The 22,399-nt window shown below is 52.5% G+C and overlaps 1 protein-coding gene across 6 annotated transcripts in view; it reads right to left on the reverse strand.

Annotated features, from left to right (window-relative positions):
* Nucleotides 1-9,991, reverse strand: part of DLG3 (discs large MAGUK scaffold protein 3) — a 53,076-nt gene extending 43,085 nt beyond the window's left edge. The window contains exons 1-9 of one of the 6 annotated variants that reach the window (XM_037133094.2): nt 9,635-9,991; nt 6,295-6,345; nt 5,749-5,873; nt 5,345-5,514; nt 4,908-5,044; nt 4,417-4,561; nt 3,670-3,829; nt 1,895-2,051; nt 1,368-1,470 (exon numbers count right to left, since the gene is read on the reverse strand). In XM_037133094.2, coding sequence (XP_036988989.1) covers nt 1,368-1,470; nt 1,895-2,051; nt 3,670-3,829; nt 4,417-4,561; nt 4,908-5,044; nt 5,345-5,514; nt 5,749-5,873; nt 6,295-6,345; nt 9,635-9,991 — 1,405 coding nt within the window. Of the gene's footprint in view, nt 1-417; nt 556-1,367; nt 1,471-1,894; nt 2,052-2,963; nt 3,151-3,185; nt 3,222-3,313; nt 3,374-3,669; nt 3,830-4,416; nt 4,562-4,907; nt 5,045-5,344; nt 5,515-5,748; nt 5,874-6,294; nt 6,346-9,634 lie in introns of those variants that run through there. The other 5 variants (XM_053656658.1, XM_053656659.1, XM_053656656.1 and 2 more) reach the window with 5 other exon arrangements.
* Nucleotides 9,992-22,399: the final 12,408 nt, after the last annotated feature.

Consider the following 22,399-nt stretch of genomic DNA (forward strand, 5'->3'; position numbering starts at 1 on the left):
AGTGGGGGACCCTGTCGAGGCCAAGCCCGTCTCGGGTGTTCCCAGAGGCAGCCAGGTTTGGTGGATTCATGAATGTTGGGGGAGGAGCGCTTTAGAAAATTCCTCTGAGCTTGGGGATTAGGGAGCTGCAGCGGGAGGCCCGAGGCCCTGGAGCGAAAAAGGGGACAGAACTGGTGGGCTAGGAGAGGTGATGGCAAAGAGATGCCGCAGACAGTGCCCAGGAACTGGGGAGGGAGGCGCTCCCTGGGCCCCGGAGGGACCCCCAGGAGGGGCTCCAAGCTGAGCCCGCAAGGACTGGGCAAGAGCGCAGAATGCGGGGCGCAGTGTTGGGAAAGAGAGTCTAGTCTGAGAACAGAACCGCAGAGAGGCTCGGGCGGACAAGGAGGGCGTCTAACCCCCCCGTCCGCCCCACCTCACCTGGCGCTGGGTCCGAGTCCAGGTCTACTGCTGAGAAAGCGGTAGCTCCTCCGGCCGCCCCTCCGTCCCGCGCGGGAGACCACGGACACAAAGCGGGGCGCGCTGGAGGAGGGGGGAGGGACACGGCAGGGAGGAGGAGGAGACGCCTGAGGCGCTCGAGGGGGGGGGGGAAGGACGGGCGCCGCCTGGGTCAGGGGGCGGGGCGTGTGGTTGGAGGCCGCGCTCGGCTAGCCAATGGCCACCCCGCGGGCCTGCTGGCTGGGGCGCGCCGCCAGCTCGCAGCTCACCTCGGCACCTGGGCCTCTTCTAGTCCCAGCCAATCAAATGCCTTTATTTGCATAACCGGCCCCGCCCACCCGCCCCAGCCTGGGGACTGCTCCCTGAGAACACAAAGAAGGCCCCTCATAGGGGGAGGAGGATCCACTCCCAATTCCTTACCACGAGGGCTTGGCATCACCTTTTCAGCGCGTTTGTTGGACTTTCATAGTCACCCTGATACAGGGAGGGAAGTGGAGGGTCACAGACCTTTGGCCCAATATGTCTTTTAAAAGGTTGGATCTTGTCTCTCTGAGAGCCTTCTAAACCAAGCTACCCTCCTGTGACAGGGCACACAGTCCCTTGTCTTCGCCTTTGAGCTCTCTTGCGCCCCTCTTCCATCCCCCTCCCCTTTTTCCAGCTGCCCCAATCTCTGGGCTTCTTCCCGTAGGCTGCTGCCCACTACTGGCCTTCTGCTGCACTGCAACCCTGATCAGCAGGCTCTGAGCACAGCCTTAATTAAGATGCTTGGGACTTGCCCAAACCTACCCCTGTCCAGAAGGAAACCGAGAGAGTAAGAGGTTACTGCACCAGGCTTGAAGGGACCCCGTCAAGTAGCTTTGTTACCTATGATGCCAAAAGCCAACACTTAGCATAAGTCTATACTCAAATCATTTCGCCCCACCTTCTCCTACCTTCAGGTCTGTACTGGGCCACAATGGTGACTGACTGGCCAGCCCGTTTCAGAGCAGCTGCAGCCTGCTCATGAGTTGCATTCCTCAGGTTGACGCCATTCACCTGTTGAAACAGAGGGGCTATAGCCATCCCCAAAACAAGAAAGGGAGTCCTCTATCCTAGCAGTTAGGAAAGAGAGAGGCATAGCCTACCCCTGACCCACTCAGATGCATTTCTCAATATCCAGTCCTTGCCCCTAAGAGGGGACCTAAAGGATGTGGCATCTCTAGTGGCATAATTATCTTAATAGGGTCAAATGCCAACCAGAATTAAGATCCAAGATACATTCATTTCCTCCTCAAGGATAAGTCTCATCTTGGTCCCCGTCCCTTGCTAAGGACATCCATAAAGAAAATAGAAGCTTCCTCCAGCTGTTAGCCCTTCCCCCGTCTCAAGAAGTGGTCCTTGGAAAAAGCAGGGTCTCTCTCCCCTCCTGCCTTTAGACTGGCACAACTCCCAACCTCCCATCTTGCCTTTGTCTCCTCACCGATAAGATCCGGTCTCCCCTTCGCAGCTCCCCACTCAGGTCAGCTGGGCCTCCTGCCAGGATGAAGGAGACAAAAATGCCTTCTCCATCCTCTCCTCCCACGATGTTGAAGCCCAGGCCTGTGGAGCCTTTGTGCAGGATGATCTTGCGGGGCTCTCTGGTGGGAAAGCAGTGAAAGGGTCAGGCAGTACAAGGTGGATACTAACTGGTGTCCCTATGAGGACCAGCCTGGGACAAGTCCCTCCCATATCACTGAAGAAGGACTTACGTCCCTATGTATGACAGCCTGTTCCTCCCTTTCTCTCCTGGAACCTGCTTGGCTGCTGTTTTCTGCCAGGTGCCAAGTTTCAGTTCCTCTTCCCTCCCAGATTCCTGAGCCCTTGGAGTCAGCTTCCCAGTGGATAGTCCTCTAGTCTCTCAGGTCGGCAAAGTCCTAGCCTGGGCTCTGGACACCATAGCTCAGAGCCCACTGCCTGCTCTTCTTCCTCCCCATATTCTCCTCTCCTGCCAACTGGTGTGCTGGAGCCTGGGCCACAGAAGAGGAATTAGTTAGGGGCGGTGGAATCACCCTGAGGTTGACTGTATCCTGCATCCTCAAAACATTCACAGTTACTTTCCATTTGCGCCTCTGCTGTCTGAAAATCCCCCCCCCCCATGCTATGACCCATCCTACCTTCCCCAACAACAGATGTGGTCACCAGCTACTACTATGCAACCTTGCTAGGTGATGTGGGAGACAGAGGTAAATAACTCTCAGGTCCCCCAAAGAGGCTTAGGAGCCTAACTGAAGGGAGGGAACAAACGTAGGAGAACCAGGACTACAACTAACCATGCATAAGAAATCCCTCAGTAAATGGTCACAGTGGCATCAGGTGAAGACAACAGCCACTCAGGTATATCCATCCTGCTAGGGCCCCTGGCACACTCCCCCAGCCCACCGCCTACACTTTAAGCATCTTGTAATCAGAGGAGCCCCAAGTCCAAGAGTACTCCTTTCTTGCTCTGGGTCTAGGCCTGAGACTTCCTCCCTGAGTCCCGGATGCTCTTGCCAGAAGCCCTCCTCTCCTACCTGCCATCCCCTCCAGGTCGTAGGGAGCGGAGCGGCCAGGCCCACCTCTGCGAAGCCCTCCTCCAGGCCGAGGCCGAGGCCGAACCAAAGCCTTGAGCCAAGCCTGAGCCGGAGAATTTGCGTGCCCTCTCCATGGCTCCCGCGGATCTCCCCCGCCCGCCTATCCTTCCGGCCCCTCTGCAGCTAGCCCAGCAGCCTACCAGGCCCCACCCCACGGCAAACCTGTCCCCCGGAACCCCGGCAGGCCCGACCAGTTCCACCGCAGCCGCCGCCAGAGTGGGGCGGGGCCGGTCCCTTCGATGCCACCCGGCCCGCCAGCCTCCTCCCCCCCCCCGTCCCGCCAACCCCACCGGCTGCGGCTTTCGTCTGTAATTCGGGATGATTGCAGCAGAGGGGGCGGCAATTGTCTCGGGGCAGGAACCCCCGCAGCCTCCACCTCCTCAGCCCCCTAAACACTCCACCCCACCCTTTCTCAGCACTTTGGATTGGGGCCACTCACTTGGCACTCCCCCTGATGGTAGAACTCGTCCCTGCAGCCACTTCTATCCCTTCCGAGGGCCCCAAGGGCTGACAGAGGGCCCCAGACTCCCCAAAATAGGAGCGATGAGGACCTTGTCCCCATCTTTGCCATACTACACTAGGCCTGGAGGCAGCCAGAAAGGGATTCCTCCCGTCCCTGCCCCTAGATAGGGGGCGGGGGTCTCACCTGGTGAAGTCCTCCTCAACCAGCATGTGCCTGGGGATAGGAGAGTAGCGGGCTGGGGGAACCTGAGGAGGAGCAGGGTAGCTGACCTTGCTCTCCACAGTCCCGAGATAACCCAGGCTGGAATTATGGCTTATGTGGTTATCAGCCAAGGCAGTAAAAGCTGAAATCAAGAAAGGGAGAGAACACTTCAGACACACGGAGGTACCCTCCTCCCATCGCCAAGGACTGTCCCTCACAGCCCCCTCTCAGGTGCACCTCAGCACCAAGGGGTGCTAGTTCCTCAGGCCTCTCCTCCCCACTGCACCCCCCAGGGTTCCTCCTCCACAGCCCCTTTCTGAGTCCTGGGCTCACTCCTGTGAGTCTTAGAAAGAGCTAAAGTTGAGGCAGTCTACAAAGAAAGGCATGACTGGAGGTGTGACTAATAATAATCCCTCACATCTCTGTCGCCTAATACAGTTTTCCAAGGGCTTTCTCGTCCCTGGTCTCATTTGATCCTTGCAGCAGGCCTATGAGGAAGGCAGCACATACAGCATTAGCTCCCCGTTGCCAAAGAGGAAACTAAACACAGGTGAAAGGGACTTGTCCAAGGGCACCAGCTACAAGGGGACAGAGCTGGGGTTTGCAGTCAGTTCTCCTGAGCACTAGTCCTCTGTTCTCTCTGTCCCTGAACAAGGGGTATGAACTTCTTCCCTCCAGAAGCCAGGGGGTGGGGGCGTTGGCCCAGACACAGGGCATGTGGGTACGTACTGCTGGCGTAGTCAGGGGGTGCGTACATGTCGTTGAGGTGAAGGCTGCCTGGCTTGGCCACCTTCAGATAGACCATGTCAGACGTGTTCTTCAGCGAGGCCACAGCTTCCTCGTGCCTCACATCCTGCAGATTGGTGTTGTTCACCTAGGAGAGGAGAGGCCTTCGGGCTAGCACTTGGGAGAAGGCAGGGCCTCTCTGGGACCCCCCGGAAGGGGTCCTTTCAGTGAAGTTCAGCGGTGCCCTCTCATAGACCCAAGTATAGTGCTGTGAGGGGCAGAGAAGCCTGAGATAGGGGTAGGGTAGGGCATGTGAGGGACACACAGCCATGAACAAAACTAGGACCCTGGTGTCTGGGACACCCAATTCCAAGGATGCTCTTAAATTTCCCCACAATGCCTAGTCCCCGAGTGAGGTTCAGGTGCAGTGAGAGGCTGCTGGAGCTCCCCCTCCCCATGCAACGATTTGGGCATCCCCATGAAAGCTGTCTCACCGCCAGCAGCCGGTCCCCGATCTGTAGGCGGCCATCCTTCTGAGCAGCACCCCCCTCGATGATCTTGGTGATGTAGATGCTGTTGTCTCCTGGGATGTGCTGGTTGCCGATGCCCCCGGCAATGCTGAAACCCAGGCCTGGGTGGGAGCCAGCAGGCAGTGGGGAGAGGGCCACAGGAGACGTTAGAGTGCTCGGTCAGTCCCAAACCCAACCCTTGCTCCCAGACAACACACCCGTCCCAAGGGAGCGCCCCACCCCCCAGGGATTGCAAACACTACACTGCCATCCCCAGGCCAGTAAAGGTGAGACATGAGGTGGACAGAGAAGGCTGGGAGTTGGAATGGGGAGTCAGGCAAGGAGTGAGGCCATTCCCTCCATTCTCCTACAGGGCACACCAGAGACCTTTAGCCAGAGCACAGGAACCCACAGGGCTGCACCTTTGGGCCCTTTGAGCAGGTTGACCTCCATGATGGTCTCCGGTGGGGGCTGTCGCCTCCGCACCACCAACCGCACCACAGGGCCTGCCTCCTTCAGCGCCTCCACAGCCCGGCTGTGCACCACCTCCGACACGTCCACCTCATTCACCCGCAGCACACAGTCATTCACCCTGTGGGGGAAGCCCAAGAGGCATGACACCGCACCACCGCCTCTCCACCCCCGCCCCTGCCTCCTCCTGCTCCCCTCCCCTGCCCTCCCTTTCTCCCCCCTCTTTCCCTCCCCCTCCCTCTCCCCCCTCCTCTCAGATTGAATGGAAGGGTCATCCTTGCAAGGTGGCCCTCCTCCACTCATCTCTACCCTGCCCCTGCGGCCCCCAGCCCTGCTTCTGGGCCGCCTCACCCACCCCAGCCTCCCATCCATGGCGGCTGCTCCACCAGGGATGATCTTGGTAATGAAGATGCCGGGGTCATCAGGGACATGAGGGTTGTCAATGCCACCTGCGATGCTGAAGCCCAGGCCAGAATTGCCCTGCAGAAAGGAGTGGAGAGGGGCACAGTCTGGTCACTCAGAGAGCCTGAGGGAGGACTCCTGGCTCCCACCTCCCCCAACCACCCAAAGCAGGTGCTCCAGGCCTCAGAAGGAACCAGCGCAGACCAGGGCACATTCATCAGAAATCTGGTGGCTTCCCGGCCTGTGCTCATCATGATGGCGTAGAAGCCTCCGCAAAGCCATCCCCTCCTCAATTATCCAGGCTTCAGTGAGCAAGGTCAATTAATATTTGTGAGTCGCTTGATTGATTGATGCAGCGACGCGGCCTCTGAGGGCCGCTCTCGCCCCATCCTCTCCACGTGGGTCCCCCTCTGAGTGTTAAAACTGAGGTTCAAGGCCCTCCCCTCTCCTGGCTCACTCACTCCCCTCCCCCTTCATCCCGCCCTGCTGGCAGACTCACCCGCTCAAGTACTATCTCCTCATACTTGAACATGCCATCGCTGCCATTCACCTAGGGCAAGACACAGGCCATTCCTTCAGTGCGTCCTGCCCCCACCCAGCCGTCTGCCCCCTGGTCCACCTGCTCCTCCCCACTCCCCACAGACTAGGAAAGCCCAAAATGGACCCCAGGACACCTATTAGCCACAGATGGGGACAGGCTGACCCTGAGGAGCCCCCCCCCCACTTGCTTTCAGGCACATCAGGGCTAAACCCAACTGCTCACAAAGCTCAGATCAGTGGTTTGGGACTGAACCAGCTGGTGGTGCACACAGTGAGAGGCTGGGCTCAAGGGCCTTGTGGTTCACTAGGAGGGGTGCAGGGGGTGACAGAAACTGAAGATGTCAGGTAAAGCACGTCACACCTGGCATCCGTGGGGGCACCTAGTACCTGGATAGGGACCTGCTCCCCTTCTGAACCACAGCTCTCCACAGTGAGGACCACAGGCTCCCACCATGGAAGCGGTAGAAAGACAGCAGATACCGCCTTTTCCAACCTCCCTCATGTGACAGATGGTGACACTGAGGCCCAGAGAGGACATGGGCTGTGTGAAGGGTGCACTGGGAGTTAGTGGCGGAGCAGTGGCTCGAACCTAGATCTCCAGGTACTCTTTGGATTCAAGCAAGCTGCCAAGGCCTCTGATGTTTTGGCCACTCACCCCTTTCCCCAGCAGAGCTCATGGGGAAAAGGAGAGTTGTCCCTCCAGAGGACCTCATGAACCCACATTCTACATCTCCTTCTGTGTCCCCAGGAGCCCAGTTCCTCACATGAGCAGGAATCAAAGTCCTAATCCACTTTCTACCAAGAGGTGCTTAATCCTGAACCCCTCGTATTTCCCTGCAGAAAGCGCCAGGGAAGAATCTGGCCAGGAGTCAGAAGCAGAATGGACAAGATTCCCCATGAGGAAGAAGCCAATGGCCATGGGCTGATTGGCAGCAGAATCCCCAGCCTTTGACATGCAGTAGCCATGAGAGGAGACGCAAGGACAGGGGACAGAGACACAGGGTTGATCTGAGCAGCCCACAGAGGGGGCCTCCCAGACAGGATATACTTGTGGCCATTGTCAAGTGAAAATGTGATTCTGGACAGACAAGTAGCACCTACTTCCTGGCCCTCCCCCCTCCGCTCATCATCCCCTCAAACAGAGGAGCCCTCTTGCCTTTCTCTGCAGGTAAACCCAGCACCCCTCCCCCACCTTTCTCCGGCTCTGTTGATTCCTTTCTTACCTCTGAAGAGGGGAGCTGGGAACCCTGGCTGGGAGCTCCTCCATATGCCCTGCCCTGCTCCCCGCTCCCACCTGCACCCCCCCAAGCCTTGGCTTTGACAAACAAAGAGGAGGACAGGGGAAGAGGGCTGGCTAGTTATGCCCACACCTTTTCTGGGCCTGGCCCCAGGACTTTAGGCCCTGCAGCCCTGAGAGTTGGTGAGAAGACTCCAGCTGCAGCCCCACTCTGGTCCCTGATCCCAGGGGGAACCTATGGCTCTTTAGAGTCCCCACACCAACACAGGTGCCTCAAGTACCATGTGACAGAAACACAGGGAAAAGGACACCCATGCAGCTAGTCCTCACATGCATCTGGGGTACCATGTGTACCTACATGTGATAAGTCACTGCTTCAAGCCCCTCTCTGGTGAGATCCAGACGCTCCTGCTCTCACTGGTCCACCCTTTCACTACCCCCCTCAGGGAACTTGCCCCCAGCACCAGGAGCCACCCAGAGATCACCCCCCGGCAAAAGAACCTTGGCCAACTGGCCCAGCCTTGCAATTGTCACCCATCTCCCAGGTGAGCAGGACAAGCACGAGAGAGTGTTTGCAAGGATAAGGCCCCAGGATAGTAGGAAAAGGAGAGAGGTGGACTTGCTTGAGAAGGCAAGGGGCCAAGGCAAGGGACACAGGAAAGAGTAAGTGTGGACAGACAGGAGGCCAGAACCAAGGACTCCTCTCCTGAGGAAGTCCCCACCTTTGCTTCTGAGTTGAGAGCACCTCCTATCCCCAGAGGAGGACAGAGGCGGCCAGAATGGTCACTAGCTTGGAGCAGTCGGCACCTGCTCTCGAGAGCAAAACCTCCTCCTCTCTCCCTACCCTGGGGGCTGCAGAGTCAAATAAGCAGGCAGGCCCCTCCGCCATGCGTGCCAGGGACCTGGCTCTGCCGTCCCAGCCTCCATTTTGCTGCTTCTCCCACAGATGCTTCTTCCATTTTCTAAGCTGGCAGTTTAGGCTGGGAGTGGAAGCCGGAGTTGTGCCCGGCACCCAGGGGTTCCCAAGCTGTGCCAAGTCAGGCCTGGGGGGGCCAAGTTCTCCCACATCCAGGGGTACCCAAGGGAACATGCCCCACTGCGGCCAGTCCTGGCACCAGGGCAGCTGCCCCTTGCCTGGCTCCAGGCACCATTGCCTGTTCTGAGCGAGGAAGCTCTCTTCGGTCCCCCCGCCCCCCCACCCCCAGCACACACACACTTCAGAGCTGCCTGGACAAAAGAGTCTGTCCTTCTCAGCAGCCTCTCAGCCTTGCTTGGGACCGTGTCTCTTTCCTCCTCCCCCTCCCCTGCCTTGCCTGTCAAGCACCTCTCGGCAGGGACACCACACACATGCCCAGGCACATGTGTGCTCACACTTGCAGCCACATGCTCACACACATAGACATGCAGCCACACACACTGCTGAACACGGCCATCCCTGCAGCCTCATCTACAGAAACACCTCCACGTTCTGAGAGACGGTCTCACATGTCCATGTGCACATTCACACACAAAGGGACTGGGACAGAGAGGGACTCATGGCATCGAGGGACGGAGCTCAGCGAGCCGGGCACATGGGCTCTACATAGATTCACGGAAGCTCCACTGCCTTCCTCCACACACCTCAACATACATACACACACACACACACATGTCCCCCCTACGCAGAGCACCATTGCCCCCTCCTCCTCTCCTGTGGAGACACACACCACACACAGCCCCCGCAGAACCTCCCGCCCCCTGCCAGACACAGAGACACTGCTAAACCCCGGCACCAAGACAAACCCGATTCCCCCACGCAGGAAAATGTGCCCCTCCGCCATACCTTCACCCGACACACACAGCTCCTCCCAATCCCCTCCAAATGGAGACCCCCAAACAGACACACACAGAGAAGCACACATTTCCCACCGTCTCCCCGGCCCAGCTGCAATGCTACGGCTTAGGGTCCACTGGCTTGGAGCCCCAAGAATCCCTGCTGCACCCCAGGCCTCTAGGCCCCCACTCCCCAGCCACCGCACCACCCCGGCTTGCCCCACCGCCCCCCCCCCTCACCGGTCCATACCTGTTCATACCAGTCCCGGTTGGTACAGGTACACTCAGGCCACCAGCTGGGGCCGCTGCCGTTGAGTTTGGGGGTGCTCTTCCCAGGGACTGGCTTAGGGGGCACTGGCCCCACATCCCGGCCAGTGGGGATGAGCTTGGCCTTGGTGCGGGGGGTTGGGGCGGCCCCCGCCTGCGAAGGCAGGGTCTGCGAGCTGTAGCCCCCATAAGCCGTGCTGGCTCCATTGCCCCCACCTGGCCCGTAGGGGTCGGGCACCTGCCAGTCCCCGTAGCCCGGAGGCTCCAGGCGCCGCAGGGCGGCCAGGCGGGTCACCTCGTAGCACTCCGGGCACTTACAGCAGTGCTGGTGCTTGTGCATGGCACTGCCCCCCGCGGCCCGGACCCCCCAGCCAACGCCGGTTTCCACGCCGCCGCCGCCGCCGCCGCCGCCACCGCCGGGCTCCCGGGCACACTCACACTGCTCGGACCAGGAAGGGGGGGGCACCCGTGGGGGCGCACGGGCGGAGCGGGGCCTGGGGCCGGGCGGGCGTCCCGGGGCCTCTGCCCCCACGCTGCCCCGCACCCACGGCTCCCCCTCCAGCACTGGCGGCTCCGTGTCGCCCGTCGTGGCTCCTGGGCCTAGGCCCAGTGGCAAAGAAGAAGCGGGAGTCTGGGCAGAGGCTGGGTGCTGCGAGGACCGCTCCTGCACTGGTCCTCAGGATGGATCTGAGTGGAGTCGAGAGCATCTCTCCCTGGCTCTCTTCTCAGTTGATTCCAGCCAATCAGCGTGCAGAGTCAGGCAGCGGCAGCGGCAGCGGCAGGAATGCTAAACAGCGGCTCCTTAAAGGAACAGAGGCATTGGCGCCCCCAGGCGCTGCCCCAGCTCCCCACATATCCGGGGCGCCGTCAACCCTGGGGCGGGGGCAGAGCACTTGGGCCACGGGTGAGCTCAGCCCTGGATCTCGTGTCCCAACATCCCCGATTTCAGCGCATCCTCCGCCCACTCCACCCCACCCGACTTCCAAGAGGGAGTTGCTGGAAGATGCTCAATGGGTCCCCGGGCTTGCTCACAGCTGGGGCCACCAGGAGTAAAGAGACTTGAGGCAGCAGAACGGACTGAAGGGACACTGGGGAAAGTGCTCTCTCCTAACAGTGATCCGGGCAGAGGGTCGCTTATGAGGCCACTCGCCTGTCAGTGCCTCCTCTTTGGGACTATTGTTCTCTCAACCTCTAGGCCCCGAAATGCCCGCAACCTCCCACTTGATCTGCTTCCATTACCGGTGAGTCCCTCTCCTAGAGTCCCTTCTAGGGACTTACTCCTAGAACAGGAGGAAAAGAAAGCTCAAACTTCTTGTCCCTGGCTCACAGGCTCCTGTCTCCTCCACCCAACTTCTGCATAGTTATGATGGAAGAAAGACCTTCAGGGCACCAAGAGGAAAGCAGGTCCAGGGCAGGAGGAAAAGCGAGAAGAGATGTGAAGTCAGAGAAAGCATTCCGTGGGGGAGGGGTTCTGCAGAACTTGGAAATCTCCTTAGCCACTCCTGGCTCAGCCTGCTGGGGCAGGGAGGCAGGATGACAGGGCCGAAAGACTTTATCTTTTTGCTGCTCTTGTTTTGTCATTAGCTACCAATTAGTGAGTCTTTACAAAGTCGAAGTGCCTCGCGTGAAAACAAAAACCCTACCAAGGTGCGATGATTATTATCTTAATTTGACCAATGACAAACTGAGGCTCAGGAGTGTTGATATAGCTAGGGACCATTGTTGAAAGTGACAGAATCAGGATGCAAGACTTGGCCATTTGCCTCCAGAGTCCATGCTCTGAACCACTCTAGTACAACAGGCCCATTCTAAGTTCTGCAGAACTTAGATCTCAGTTCAACAGATATTCATTGCACACCTGCTCTGGGCAGGACCTTGACCTAGGTCCTAGAGATACAGAAAATCATTCTTTTTTTTAAAGATTGTATTTATTAGCCCTGGCTTGTGTGGCTCGGTGGATTGAGCATGGGCCTGCGAACCAAAGGATCGCAGTTCAATTCCCAGTCAGGGCACATGCCTGGGTTGCAGGCCAGTTCCTAGCAGAGGACTCACGAGAGGCAACCATACATTGATCTTTCCCTCTCTCCTTCCCTTCCCCTCTAAAGATAAATAAAGAAAATCTTTAAAAAGTTTAAAAAATAAAGATTGTGTTTATTTTATTTTTTAGAGAGAGGAAGGGAGGGAGGGAGAAAGAGAGGGACAGAAATATCAATGTGTGCTTGCCTCTCACGTGTCCTCCTACTAGGGAGGACCTGGTCCAAAATCCAGGCACGTGCCCTGACTGGGAATCAAACCAGTGAGCCTTTGGTTCACAGGCCAGCACTCAATCCACTGAGCCACACCAGACAGGGCCTGAAATTTATTCTTAATTCAGCAAACTTTCATTGAGCACCTCCTATGTGCCAGGCACAGTTCTGGGATTGGGGGATTAAGCAGAAAACAGAACAAATCAAAACATACAAAAAATCCCTGTCCTTGGGGAACTTACATTCTAGTGAGAGGACACAGACAAAAATTATCACAGTAAGTAAATGAATGATATGCTACGTATGATGATAAGTGCCGTGGGGAAAAAAGAAAAAGTAGAGCAGAGAAAGGGGGATTTGGGTATGCCAGAGAGACAGTGGGCTGGGACCATTTTTCTTTGAGTTTCTTATGTGCTTTTAATATGAAAATGTTCAAATATACAGAAAAACGTAAAGAATATTACAGAACAAACACCCAATTGCCACCTAGATTCTTATTAACATTTTACCACACTTGCTTAATCACATATCTATCCTCCACATGCATGTCCTCTCCAACTTTTTTTAAAATAAAAACTTGCAGCCTTGGCTGGTGTGGCTCAGTGGACTGGGTGCAGGCCTATGAACCAGAGAGTTGCTGGTTTGATTCCCAGTCAGGGCACATGCCTGGGTTGCAGGCTGGGTCCCCAGTTGGGGGGCATGAGAGGCAACCACACAGTGATGTTTCTCTCCCTCTCTTTCTCCCTCTCTTTCCCTCTCTCTAAAAATAAATAAAGTCTTTAAAAAATAAAAATGAAAACTTGCAAATAGGCAGACATGTGGGAAGAGCAGTACAATGAGCACCTCCATATCTTTCTCATGGAGTCAACAATGGGTAGTGTCTTTTGATATTTGCTCTATCAGTCTATCTCCACTTTTTTTCTGAACCATGCGAATGGAAGTTACAGATTTCAGTTCACTTCTCCAAATACTCCAGCAGGCATATTGTAGGAATGAAGACCTCCTCCTACATAACCACAATATTATTATACAATCAAAGAAAATTAACAGTATTTCATATCATTTAACATCATCTAATACCACCAGTTCTGAATTCAAATCCCCCCCATTTCCCTTTTATATTTAAAAAAAAAGATTTTATTTTATTTTTTATTTTTAGAGAGAGGGGAAGGGAGAGAGAAAGAGAGGGAGAGAAACACTCACTGTGTGAGAGATATAGCCATCAGTTGCTTCTCGCACGTCCCCAGTTGGGGACCCAAACAGCAACCCAAGCATGTGCCCTGACAGGGAATAGAACCGGCGACCCCTCGGTTTGCAGGCCAGCGCTCAGTCCACTGAGCCACACCAGACAGGGCTGCTTTTTATACTTTTTTAGCATCAAGAATCTAATCATGGTTCTCACACTGCATTTGTGTCTTTAGCCACTTTTAATCTAGAACAGCCCCAACCTTAAAAAAAAAACCTTTTTCTTTTTAAAGAATTATAGATTTACAAGGAAGCTGCATAGATAATAGATAATACAGAAAAGGCCAGCTTCCCTCAGTGATTATATCGTACATAATTAGAATACAACATCAAAACCAGGAAATTGACACTGATACAATGAGTGTACGGTCCTATGCCATTTTACCATATGCGCAGATTCCTGTACCAATCGCTGCAATCAAGATACAGGACTGCTTTGTCACCACAAAGATTTAGTGGTGTCATCATTTCATCACAATGGGGAAAGTGTAGAAACCTTACCTCCCTTCAAGTCCCCTTCCCCTATCACATTATGTTTCTTCTACGTACAGTGAACTCTGCATCAGATGATTTCATACTCAGTGCTTCCACCATCAAACCTAAGTTAGACAACTCCATAGGAGAAAGAAACCCTACGTATTTACATTTTTTTCATTCTATTAGGTCCTCCTTCCTGATGGTCCAAGGTTTCTTCTTTTATCATTTCTTTTCTGTTTTGAGAACTGCCTTTTTAAAAATAATAATTTTATTTAGTTATTTTTCTTTTTTTTGTCTATTTTTCCCATCCCAGCCTCCCCCACCCCTGGCTCCCCACCTCCCTCCCATTTCCACCCCCTTAGTTCTCGTCCCTGTGTCCTTCCTATTTGTTCCTCCAAATCCCTCCCCCTTTTTCCCCTTAACTTCCCTTCCTTCTCCCCTCTGGTCACTGTCCCCTTGTTCTCTATTTCAGTGTCTTTGTTTTTATTCTGCTTGCTTGTTTGTTTTGTTGTTTAGCTTCCTGTTAAAGGTGAGATCATATGGTATTTGTCTTTGAGAACTGCCTTTAACTATTTCTTAGGGTGGGTCTGCTGGTGACATCTCTTAGCTTTCTTTTGTCTGAGGGTATCTTGATTTCCCCCTCCTTTCTGAAGGATATAGTCACCGGCCCTAGCATTCAAGGTTGGCAGCTCTTTTCTTTCAACACTTGAACTCAGTCGTGCCACTTCCTTCTGGCTTCCATGGTTTCTGGTGACAAATCCACTGACACCAAATTGTTTTTCCCCTGTAGGTAAGGTGTTTTGGCTTTCTTGCTGCTTTAGAGATTTTCTCTTTGTCTTGTTTTCAATTGTTTGCTTGTAATGTATCTTGGCATGGGCTTCTTTGAGTTTATCCAGATTGGGATTTGTTCAGCTTCTTGAACCTGAAGGCTTCTGTCTTTTGCCAAATTTGGGAAATTTTCAGTCATTATTTCTTGTGAACTTTTTCTGCTTTTTCTTCTCCTACGATGCCGATGACACAAATGTTAAGTCTTCTGATAGCACCACATGTCTCTGAGGCTCTGTTCATTTTTGGTTTTAGTTTACTTTCCTGTTGCTGTTCAGAATGGGTAATTTCTAATGTTCTATTTTCAAGTTCACTGATTCTTTCCTCTGTCCTTGTCCATCTTGCTGATGAGCCCATTCAATGAAATTTTTAGTTCGGTTATTGTATTCTTCTGTTCTAAAATTTCTATTTGATTTTTCATTACATCTCCTATTTCTTTGCTGGGAGTTTCCTTTCCCCCCCCCTCATTTGTTTCAACCTTGTTTGTTACTGTTCATCGAAGCATTTAAAATTTTTTTTGAAGCATTTTTTTAAAATGTTGGCCACTTCAGAATCCTTGTCAGATCATTTAAAGCTCTCCGCCATCCTAGTGTTGCCATCTGCTGATTATTTCTCATCCAAGTTGAGAGTCTCCTGGTTCCTGTTGTGACAAGTTTTTTTTTTTTATTGCATTCTAGACAATTCTGGATATTACATTATGAGACTCTGGAACGTTTTAAAGCATTTCTTTTTTAAAAATTTTTTAAATAAGATTTTATTTATTTATCTTTAGAGGGGAAGGGAAGGAGAGAGGGAGAGAAACATCAATGTATGGTTGCCCTTCCTGCGTCCCCTCCTGGGATCCAGCCTGCAACCCAGGCACGTGCCCTGACTGGGAATCGAACCGCGATTGTCTGGTTCGCAGGCCCACACTCAGTCCACTGAGCTACACCAGCCAGGGCATAAAGCATTTCTTTTTTGATAGGCTTCTTCTCACTCTGTTGCTGTCAGTGGAAGGGGCCTTTGCCTGGTTACTGCGAGGTAGGGGTAGAGTTCATGTTTCCCACTCAGCACCAGTTGATACTCCGAATGGAGGCTCCTCCTTCCTCTTCAACAGGGAGTTGTAGCTCTCCTCCGACACCTCCCTGTCCGGAAAAAGTTGAAGTGGCTCCTCCCTGATCTCCAGGGGACTTCCACAGTGCGGGTGGGGGTGAAGGTGGGAGAGGTGTGGGGTGGGGAGGGGAGAAGTAATAGGCAGGAACAAAAGAACTCATGCTCCACTAGGGCTTCCTCTGGCACTCTGACACCACCTGGTGGGGAGGGGAACCCTTGTACCTTGTGGGGGTGGAAGCCCAGGCTCCCTACTCCACCTTCTCCGGCACCTTCCCACTGAGTGTGTTGGGGAGCCTGATGAGAGTAGAAGTCTGGGTTTCTTCTTGGCCGTTGCTGGTGTGGGCAGGGCTGCAGTTGTTTTTTCTGTGATGTTTGGTTGCAGTAGAATGGTTATTGCCTATGAGTTTTCTGTCTGGCTATGCTGCCCATTTCTGGGTCTTTTCACTAGAGAGAGCAGGCTTTTAAAAAATATTTTATTTATTTATTTATTTATTTATTTATTTATTTATTTATTTATTTATTTATAGAAGGAAAAGGAGGGAGAAAGAGAGGGAGAGAAACATCAATGTGCGGTTGCCTCTCACATACCCCCTACTGGGGACCTGGCCCGCAACCCAGGCATGCATGTGCCCTGACTAGGAATTGAAGCAGTGACCCTTTGGTTCACAGGATGGCACTCAATCCACTAAGCCACACCAGCCAGGGGGTTCCTAGCCAGTCTGCCCTTTTCTCCTTCTTTCAAAGTCTTATGCTTGTTTCACATATTGTGTCCAGAATTTTAGCAGGAGGGATAGAGAAAAGTATGTCTACTCCAGCTGGGTCCAGAACTACAAGTCTCATCTTTTTTTCTTTGAATGACTGACATTGACTTTTTGTAGAGTACAGATCAGTTGTTTGGTAGAATATCCCACATTCCGGATTGGTCTTTTATTCCCCACCCCCTGCCATGGTGTCATTTACCTTGTTCCTTTATACCCTGTGTTTACTGTAAAGTAGAAATTAGAAGAGAGGAGATCTCAGATAGGTTAATCAAAGTAGGGCTCACAGACAAGATGACATTTGAGCAAAGACTTGAGGGAGATGAGGAAGTGAGCCATGCTGAAAAGTAAACCTAGCCAGGGAACAGCCAGTGCAAGGGTTCTGCACTCCTTAGTGTACCTGGCTTGTTCAAGGAATAGCAAGGAGGACCAAGTGACTGGAGCAGAGTGAGAGAGGGAGAGAGCACTAGGAGCTGAGATCAGAGGTTTAGTAGAGGACCAGACTGCGGGTCATTGTAAGGATTTTGGCTTTACTCTGAAAGGGATGGGGAATCATAGGAGGGTTTTGTGCAGAGAACTGACATGATATGATTTGGGTTTAGCAGGATTGCTCTGGCTTCTGTGTGGATAATAGGCCATAGCAGACAAGGACAGAAGCAGTGAGACCAGTCAGGAGACTACTGCAGTGATTCAGACGACAGGTGATGGTGGTTTGGATCATGATGGTAGCACTGGGAGTGATGAGAGGTGGTTGAATTCTGGGTGTATTTTGCACATATGTGTGGGCATAGGTACATGCACACACACACAGACACAAACAAGGTCTGTCCAGAAAAAGTCCAGCCATAGTTAATATAATGAGAATGGTTTGTACAACATTGATGTAACCTGGCAGCCAAAGAGAGTGGCCTGGAATGCGCATGTGTGAACAATGACGACTTCACTGTACTAGTCAGTGGGGGCATAGATGCCATTGAGTGAGGATGTACACTGTGTGGCTGTCACACTTAAAGTGACTGAATAGAGCAATGAATCCCCAATCAAATTTTGTGTTAAGCTTGAACATTCCTCCACAGAAACTATTCAGATGATTCAGAAACCACAGCTATGAGCAAGTGGTGATTGGCAGCTTCATCATGACAGTGCACCCACTCATGCATCTCGTCTCGTGCACTTTTTTGGCAAAACATCAAATCACCCAGGTGACTCAGCCCCCCTACAGCCCAGATTTGGCACCCTGCAACTTCTGGCTTTTTTTCAAAACTAAAATCACCTTTGAAAAGGAAGAGATTTCAGATGGTTGATGAGATTCAGGAAAATACAATGAGGCAGCTGATGGCGACTGGGAGAACTGTGTGAGGTCCCAAGGTGCCTACTTTGAAGGGGACTGAGGTGCCATCGTCTTAGGTACAATGTTTCTTGTATCTTGTTCAATACATGTCTCAATTTTTCATATTACATGGCTGGATACCTTCTGGAAAGACCTCATATATATTTAATCTGCACCTGAGGATATGTTTTTTAAATTGATTTGAGAGAGAGAGAGAGAGAGAGAGAGAGAGAGCAATATGAGAGAGAAACATTGATTGGTTGCCTCCCATATGTTCTCCAACCGGGGATCAAACCCACAACCCTTTGGTGCATGGGATGATGCTCCAACCAACTGAACCACTTGGGCAGGGCAAATTCGAGGTGTATTTTAAAGGGAGAGTCAACAGGATTTGCTGATGAATTGGACATGAGGTGTAGCGCCAAGGTGTTTCATCAAAGCAACGGGAAAGATTAAATTACCATCGACTGAGATGAGGACAACTTTAGGAGGGATCGTTTTGGGAGAAAAGAGCAGGTGTTCCGATTTGGATATGTTGATTTGCAGATGTCGATTAGACATCCAAGTGAGGATGAATATAGTAAAAAGGCCCTGCTGCTGAGGTGCTCAAAGTTAGAGAAATAGAAATATGGAAGCTGCCCTGGCTGGTGTAGCTCAGTGGATTGAGTGAAGGCCCACAAAGCAAGGGGTGGCAGTTCGATTCCCAATCAGGGCACGTGCCTGGGTTGTGGGCAGCTCCCTGGTAGGGGCCACATGAGAGGCAACCACACATTAATGTTTCTCTCCTTCTTTTTCTTCCTCCTCTCCCTTCTAAAAATAAATAAATAAAATCTTACTTTTTTAAAAAGAAATATGGAAGCTGATTGTTTCCATCCCTGTGAAAAATGCTATCTCAGAGGAGCATGCAGAAAAGTAAGTTATCAACTCTACTTGTTGGGGGAGGATATAAGAAAAGTTTTTCAAAAGACATGGCATTGTAGTTTGATCAGGAAGGGTGAAGAGGTGTTCATCAGGTAGAGAAAAGAGAGGGTGTCTTGTTTTCTATAGTCTTGGACACTGGCACGTGGTGATTGCTCAGTGAGACCCAACCTAGTCACCGGTTGTGTGACTTTGGATGTGATTGTGCTTCTCTGAGCTCCAATTTCTTGATCTGTGAAATGGAAATAATCATAGGGGTTTTGTAAGGATTAAATGTAAAACACTTAACATGCCACCTGAGACACACTGGGTTAGGGTTAATTACTAGTGTTGGATGAACAAATGAATAAATATCTTCCTTTATGACCAAGTCTAGGCTAAACTGGTAAGCTTGGAGCTTAAAGTCTTTTTTATGCTAAGCAGTTTGTCAATATAGACTGCTAGACTCTTTTTCTACTACCTAAAAATGGTTCAGGGGAAAAAACCCTATATATAGCCTGGGCCCTCTGAACTGCTCTGATTGAGCAATAAGCATTCCTGAGCCTGCAGTAAATGGAGAGGGTCAAACTATCCTCCCCACACCCCATCCCTATTGACTGGTTCTCTCTCTCTCTCATCTTTTCATTTTTATGAATCTGAGTAAAATCCCTTGAGATTCGTACTGGGCTTCTCCCCATTCCTCAGGCCCTAAGACTCAGACTGGACTGGGTTGAGAAGCCTGAAATGCTTTGACACTTGAAAACCTTCCCAACTGCTGAGGCTGAGGCCCCAGGAATACAGGCGCCCCCTACAGGCCAAAAGAAGTCCCGTGCCCTGGCAGGCGCTGTGGTTGCTAGGCAACCGGAAGGCCTGCACTGACTGAGGCAATGGATGAGTACGGGAAAGGATTGGGGAGGAGGAGGGAGACCATTTCTCATCCCATCCACTGTCTCTCTGGCGCCCTGAGTACATTAATGGAGTTGGGGCAGCACAGCCCGCTGCTGTCCGAATACTTGGGCTTATTCTTTAAAGTATAGTGAAGAATTTCTTTATTGGGTGGCCTCAGTCCTTGGATGTGCAGAAACAATCACCTTTGCCCCAAAGCTATCTGGGTGCACCTGGAAGCCAGAGTCTGGGGGTGCTGAATGCAGAAGTTTCTGGTTTGCAAGGAGGGGGCATTGCTGTGGGTGTGCATCCTTGGTCTATGGGAATTCTAGCGAACTGGGTGTAGAAGAGAAAAATTTGGGTGATTAGTCCAGTAAGGTATCAAGATTTCCCCATGATTCCCAATGTATAAATTAGAGAACTGCTACTTTAGCTTATTAGAATAAAAAGGCCTCATAGGAATGCCAATATACAGGGTCTGGAATGAATAACACCTCTTTTTATTACAAACTCTTTTATTACAAAATCATAAGCATGTCATTCTGTAACATGACAGTATCACACTCAAACACACCATATAACATTTTAGGTGAAATGTTCAAATTGAAACTATAAATCATTACACCCATATTATTATCCTCCCAACCACACTCAAGCAGGCCTTACTTCTCCTGGACCCTGTATAAAGGATCATTTCCACCTTTGTGGAGACAAGTTTCTCACTAGCTTTCCTGAATTCGTTCTCTCTATAGAGTAGAGAGAGTTCCTGAGGTTTGTTGACCCCTGTGAGTAGGGACAGAGCCTAATGAGAGAGGACAAAATAAAAAGAAGAATGCAAGGATGGTCAACAAAAAATTAGGCAGCTTCCTACTGCTGTGTCTGGTTTGGGGTTAGCAAATTCCTGGCTCTGTGCCCTCCCTCTCTTTTCTGACCATGCTGCACACCCTATCCTCGTGAGAGCCTTTGAGGACCAGAAATCCAGAGCTTTTTCTCTGAGTAACCTAGTACTCTGACCCAGGAGTAGGTCTAGGCAGGCCAAGGCCACGCTTGGACTTGTTTCTTCACTCTCACCTAGTAAAACAGGAGCATCACTGCAGTAGAGCCCAAACCATGCAAGTTTAGTGGAGAGCTGTGCCTAGGAGTCTCATGGTGAGCTTTCCCGCAAGAACTGCAAGGTAGAGATATCACACTAAGAAACTGGCACCCAGAGAGGTACTGGTCCAGCCACTGCCCCAGTCCACTACACCTGCACAGGGCATGATGGCAGGGGGAGGCTCCTGGCTCCATGTGCTTCCAAACTGAACAGGGTAGGGACTGTGCCTCAGCTCTATTAATAGCCCCCAGCCCAGTCTTGTTGCCCCAAACCCAGATGCCAGACGTTGTGAGTCAGTAGCTAAAAATAACTGAGAGCAACTACACCTGAACCCCAATGAGCTGCTCCCCCTGTCCCTCTGCCCTCAAGTGTTTGTCCGTTTCAGTCTCCAGTCTAGGGTCTCACAGAGAGTAAGTGTGTTATTCAGTACTCCTGGGAAGATAGGAAAGATTTGTAGTGGCAGGCTCAGGGATGAGTACCCAAGGCTAGGGGCTAGGGGCTAGGGGCTAGGGGCTATGGGTCAAGGGTTGGAGCTGGGTCCTGAATTCTGTCGGGAGTGTAGAAGCTGGGGTAGGCGGACTACAGCTCAGAGCTAGGGCGCTGGCAGTTGAGGAGGCTGGAGATCCTGGAGGCAGTCAGGGTTAGGACAGAAGGCGAGGGGAAGAAGAGGCCGCAGGGTGAGGCTGGACAACTGGGAGGGGACAAAAAAGAAGGGATGGGGAGAGGAGGTATATGCTCAGAGGCTGGCAGTACCTGACAGGCTGGGCACCTCAGAGCTGAGGCTGTAAGTCGGCCTGACTGTGGGGCAGGATCGCGAACAGGCAAAACTAAGAATATACAGTCCGGAAAGGTAACTTATGAAAAAGACTTGCGGGATAGCAGGAGGTGTGAACCCCAGGAAGATCCGACCTGCAACAGCCCCAGCGCACTTCCTGAACGCCTCTGCTTGCCGGCGCACCGCACACGGTGCCCCCCCCCCCCCACAGCGCTAGCTGCAGGCCAGGTATGTTGGTGCCAACAACTACTTCTGTGTGAATGTGCGCGGGTGCGTGTGCAAGTGTGTGCAAGGAGGGGGGGGTGGTGAGGGGGAAGGGGCGGGGTCCCCCAGGAGGGGGGCGGGGACACGAATTCAAATTCGCCTCCATCAATCTCAATCAAACGACCGGAAGTGGCCGGGGCATCCTGGGAATTGTAGTTTCTGGGGCTTTCCTGCGACTGAGTAGGGGCTTGTTCCCAGGTGCTAGTGCTGCCCCAGGTCCCAGCCTGGCGAGAGGGGAAGAATGGGGAACTGAACCTCCTGAACTCTCCAGAGCCTTAATTCGATTTGCCTTCGTGTGGAGACACGAATTTGGGTGAATGTTATGCAGTGGGGGACTGCACAACCATTGTGAAAAGTCAGCCGCCTATCCCCCTCCTGTTCCCTTTTTGTCTTCGCCCCACCCCCTTCTACGAGACCCTTTATCCTACACCAGCTCCTCGCTAGTCACCTGGACTATTTAGCGCAGGCACTTAGGAGCAGGAAACACACTGGGAAACTTGCTCCTACAAGGAAAGGCAGGCTGGGGAACCAGATGCTACGCGCAGCCCAGAGAAGCGAAAACTTATGGAAACTGGACCATGACATCAGGGTCCGGAGTCAAGGACCCAGGTTCCCAACTGGCAGGGGAAACAGGTGTCATTCAGCAAACCTGCCAAGGGGATGACCGACCCGGTCCGCCTCTTGGGGCAGGTGACCACAAGGTGGAGCTAGAAAGCAACTCTGCACAGCGCGCCTAGGGGCACCCGGACTGCCTCCCGAGGCAAAGGCTCTCCAGCTTTCCTCTTGCAGCCTTTCATTGCATCAAGTGCTCCTACTCCCACCTTCAACCTATGTATCTCCTTACGAGGACCCTTCACTGTC

Source organism: Artibeus jamaicensis, unplaced genomic scaffold, assembly GCF_021234435.1.
Source record: "Artibeus jamaicensis isolate MK-2021 breed Jamaican fruit bat unplaced genomic scaffold, CSHL_Jam_final scaffold_2375, whole genome shotgun sequence".
Taxonomy (NCBI): domain Eukaryota; kingdom Metazoa; phylum Chordata; class Mammalia; order Chiroptera; family Phyllostomidae; genus Artibeus; species Artibeus jamaicensis.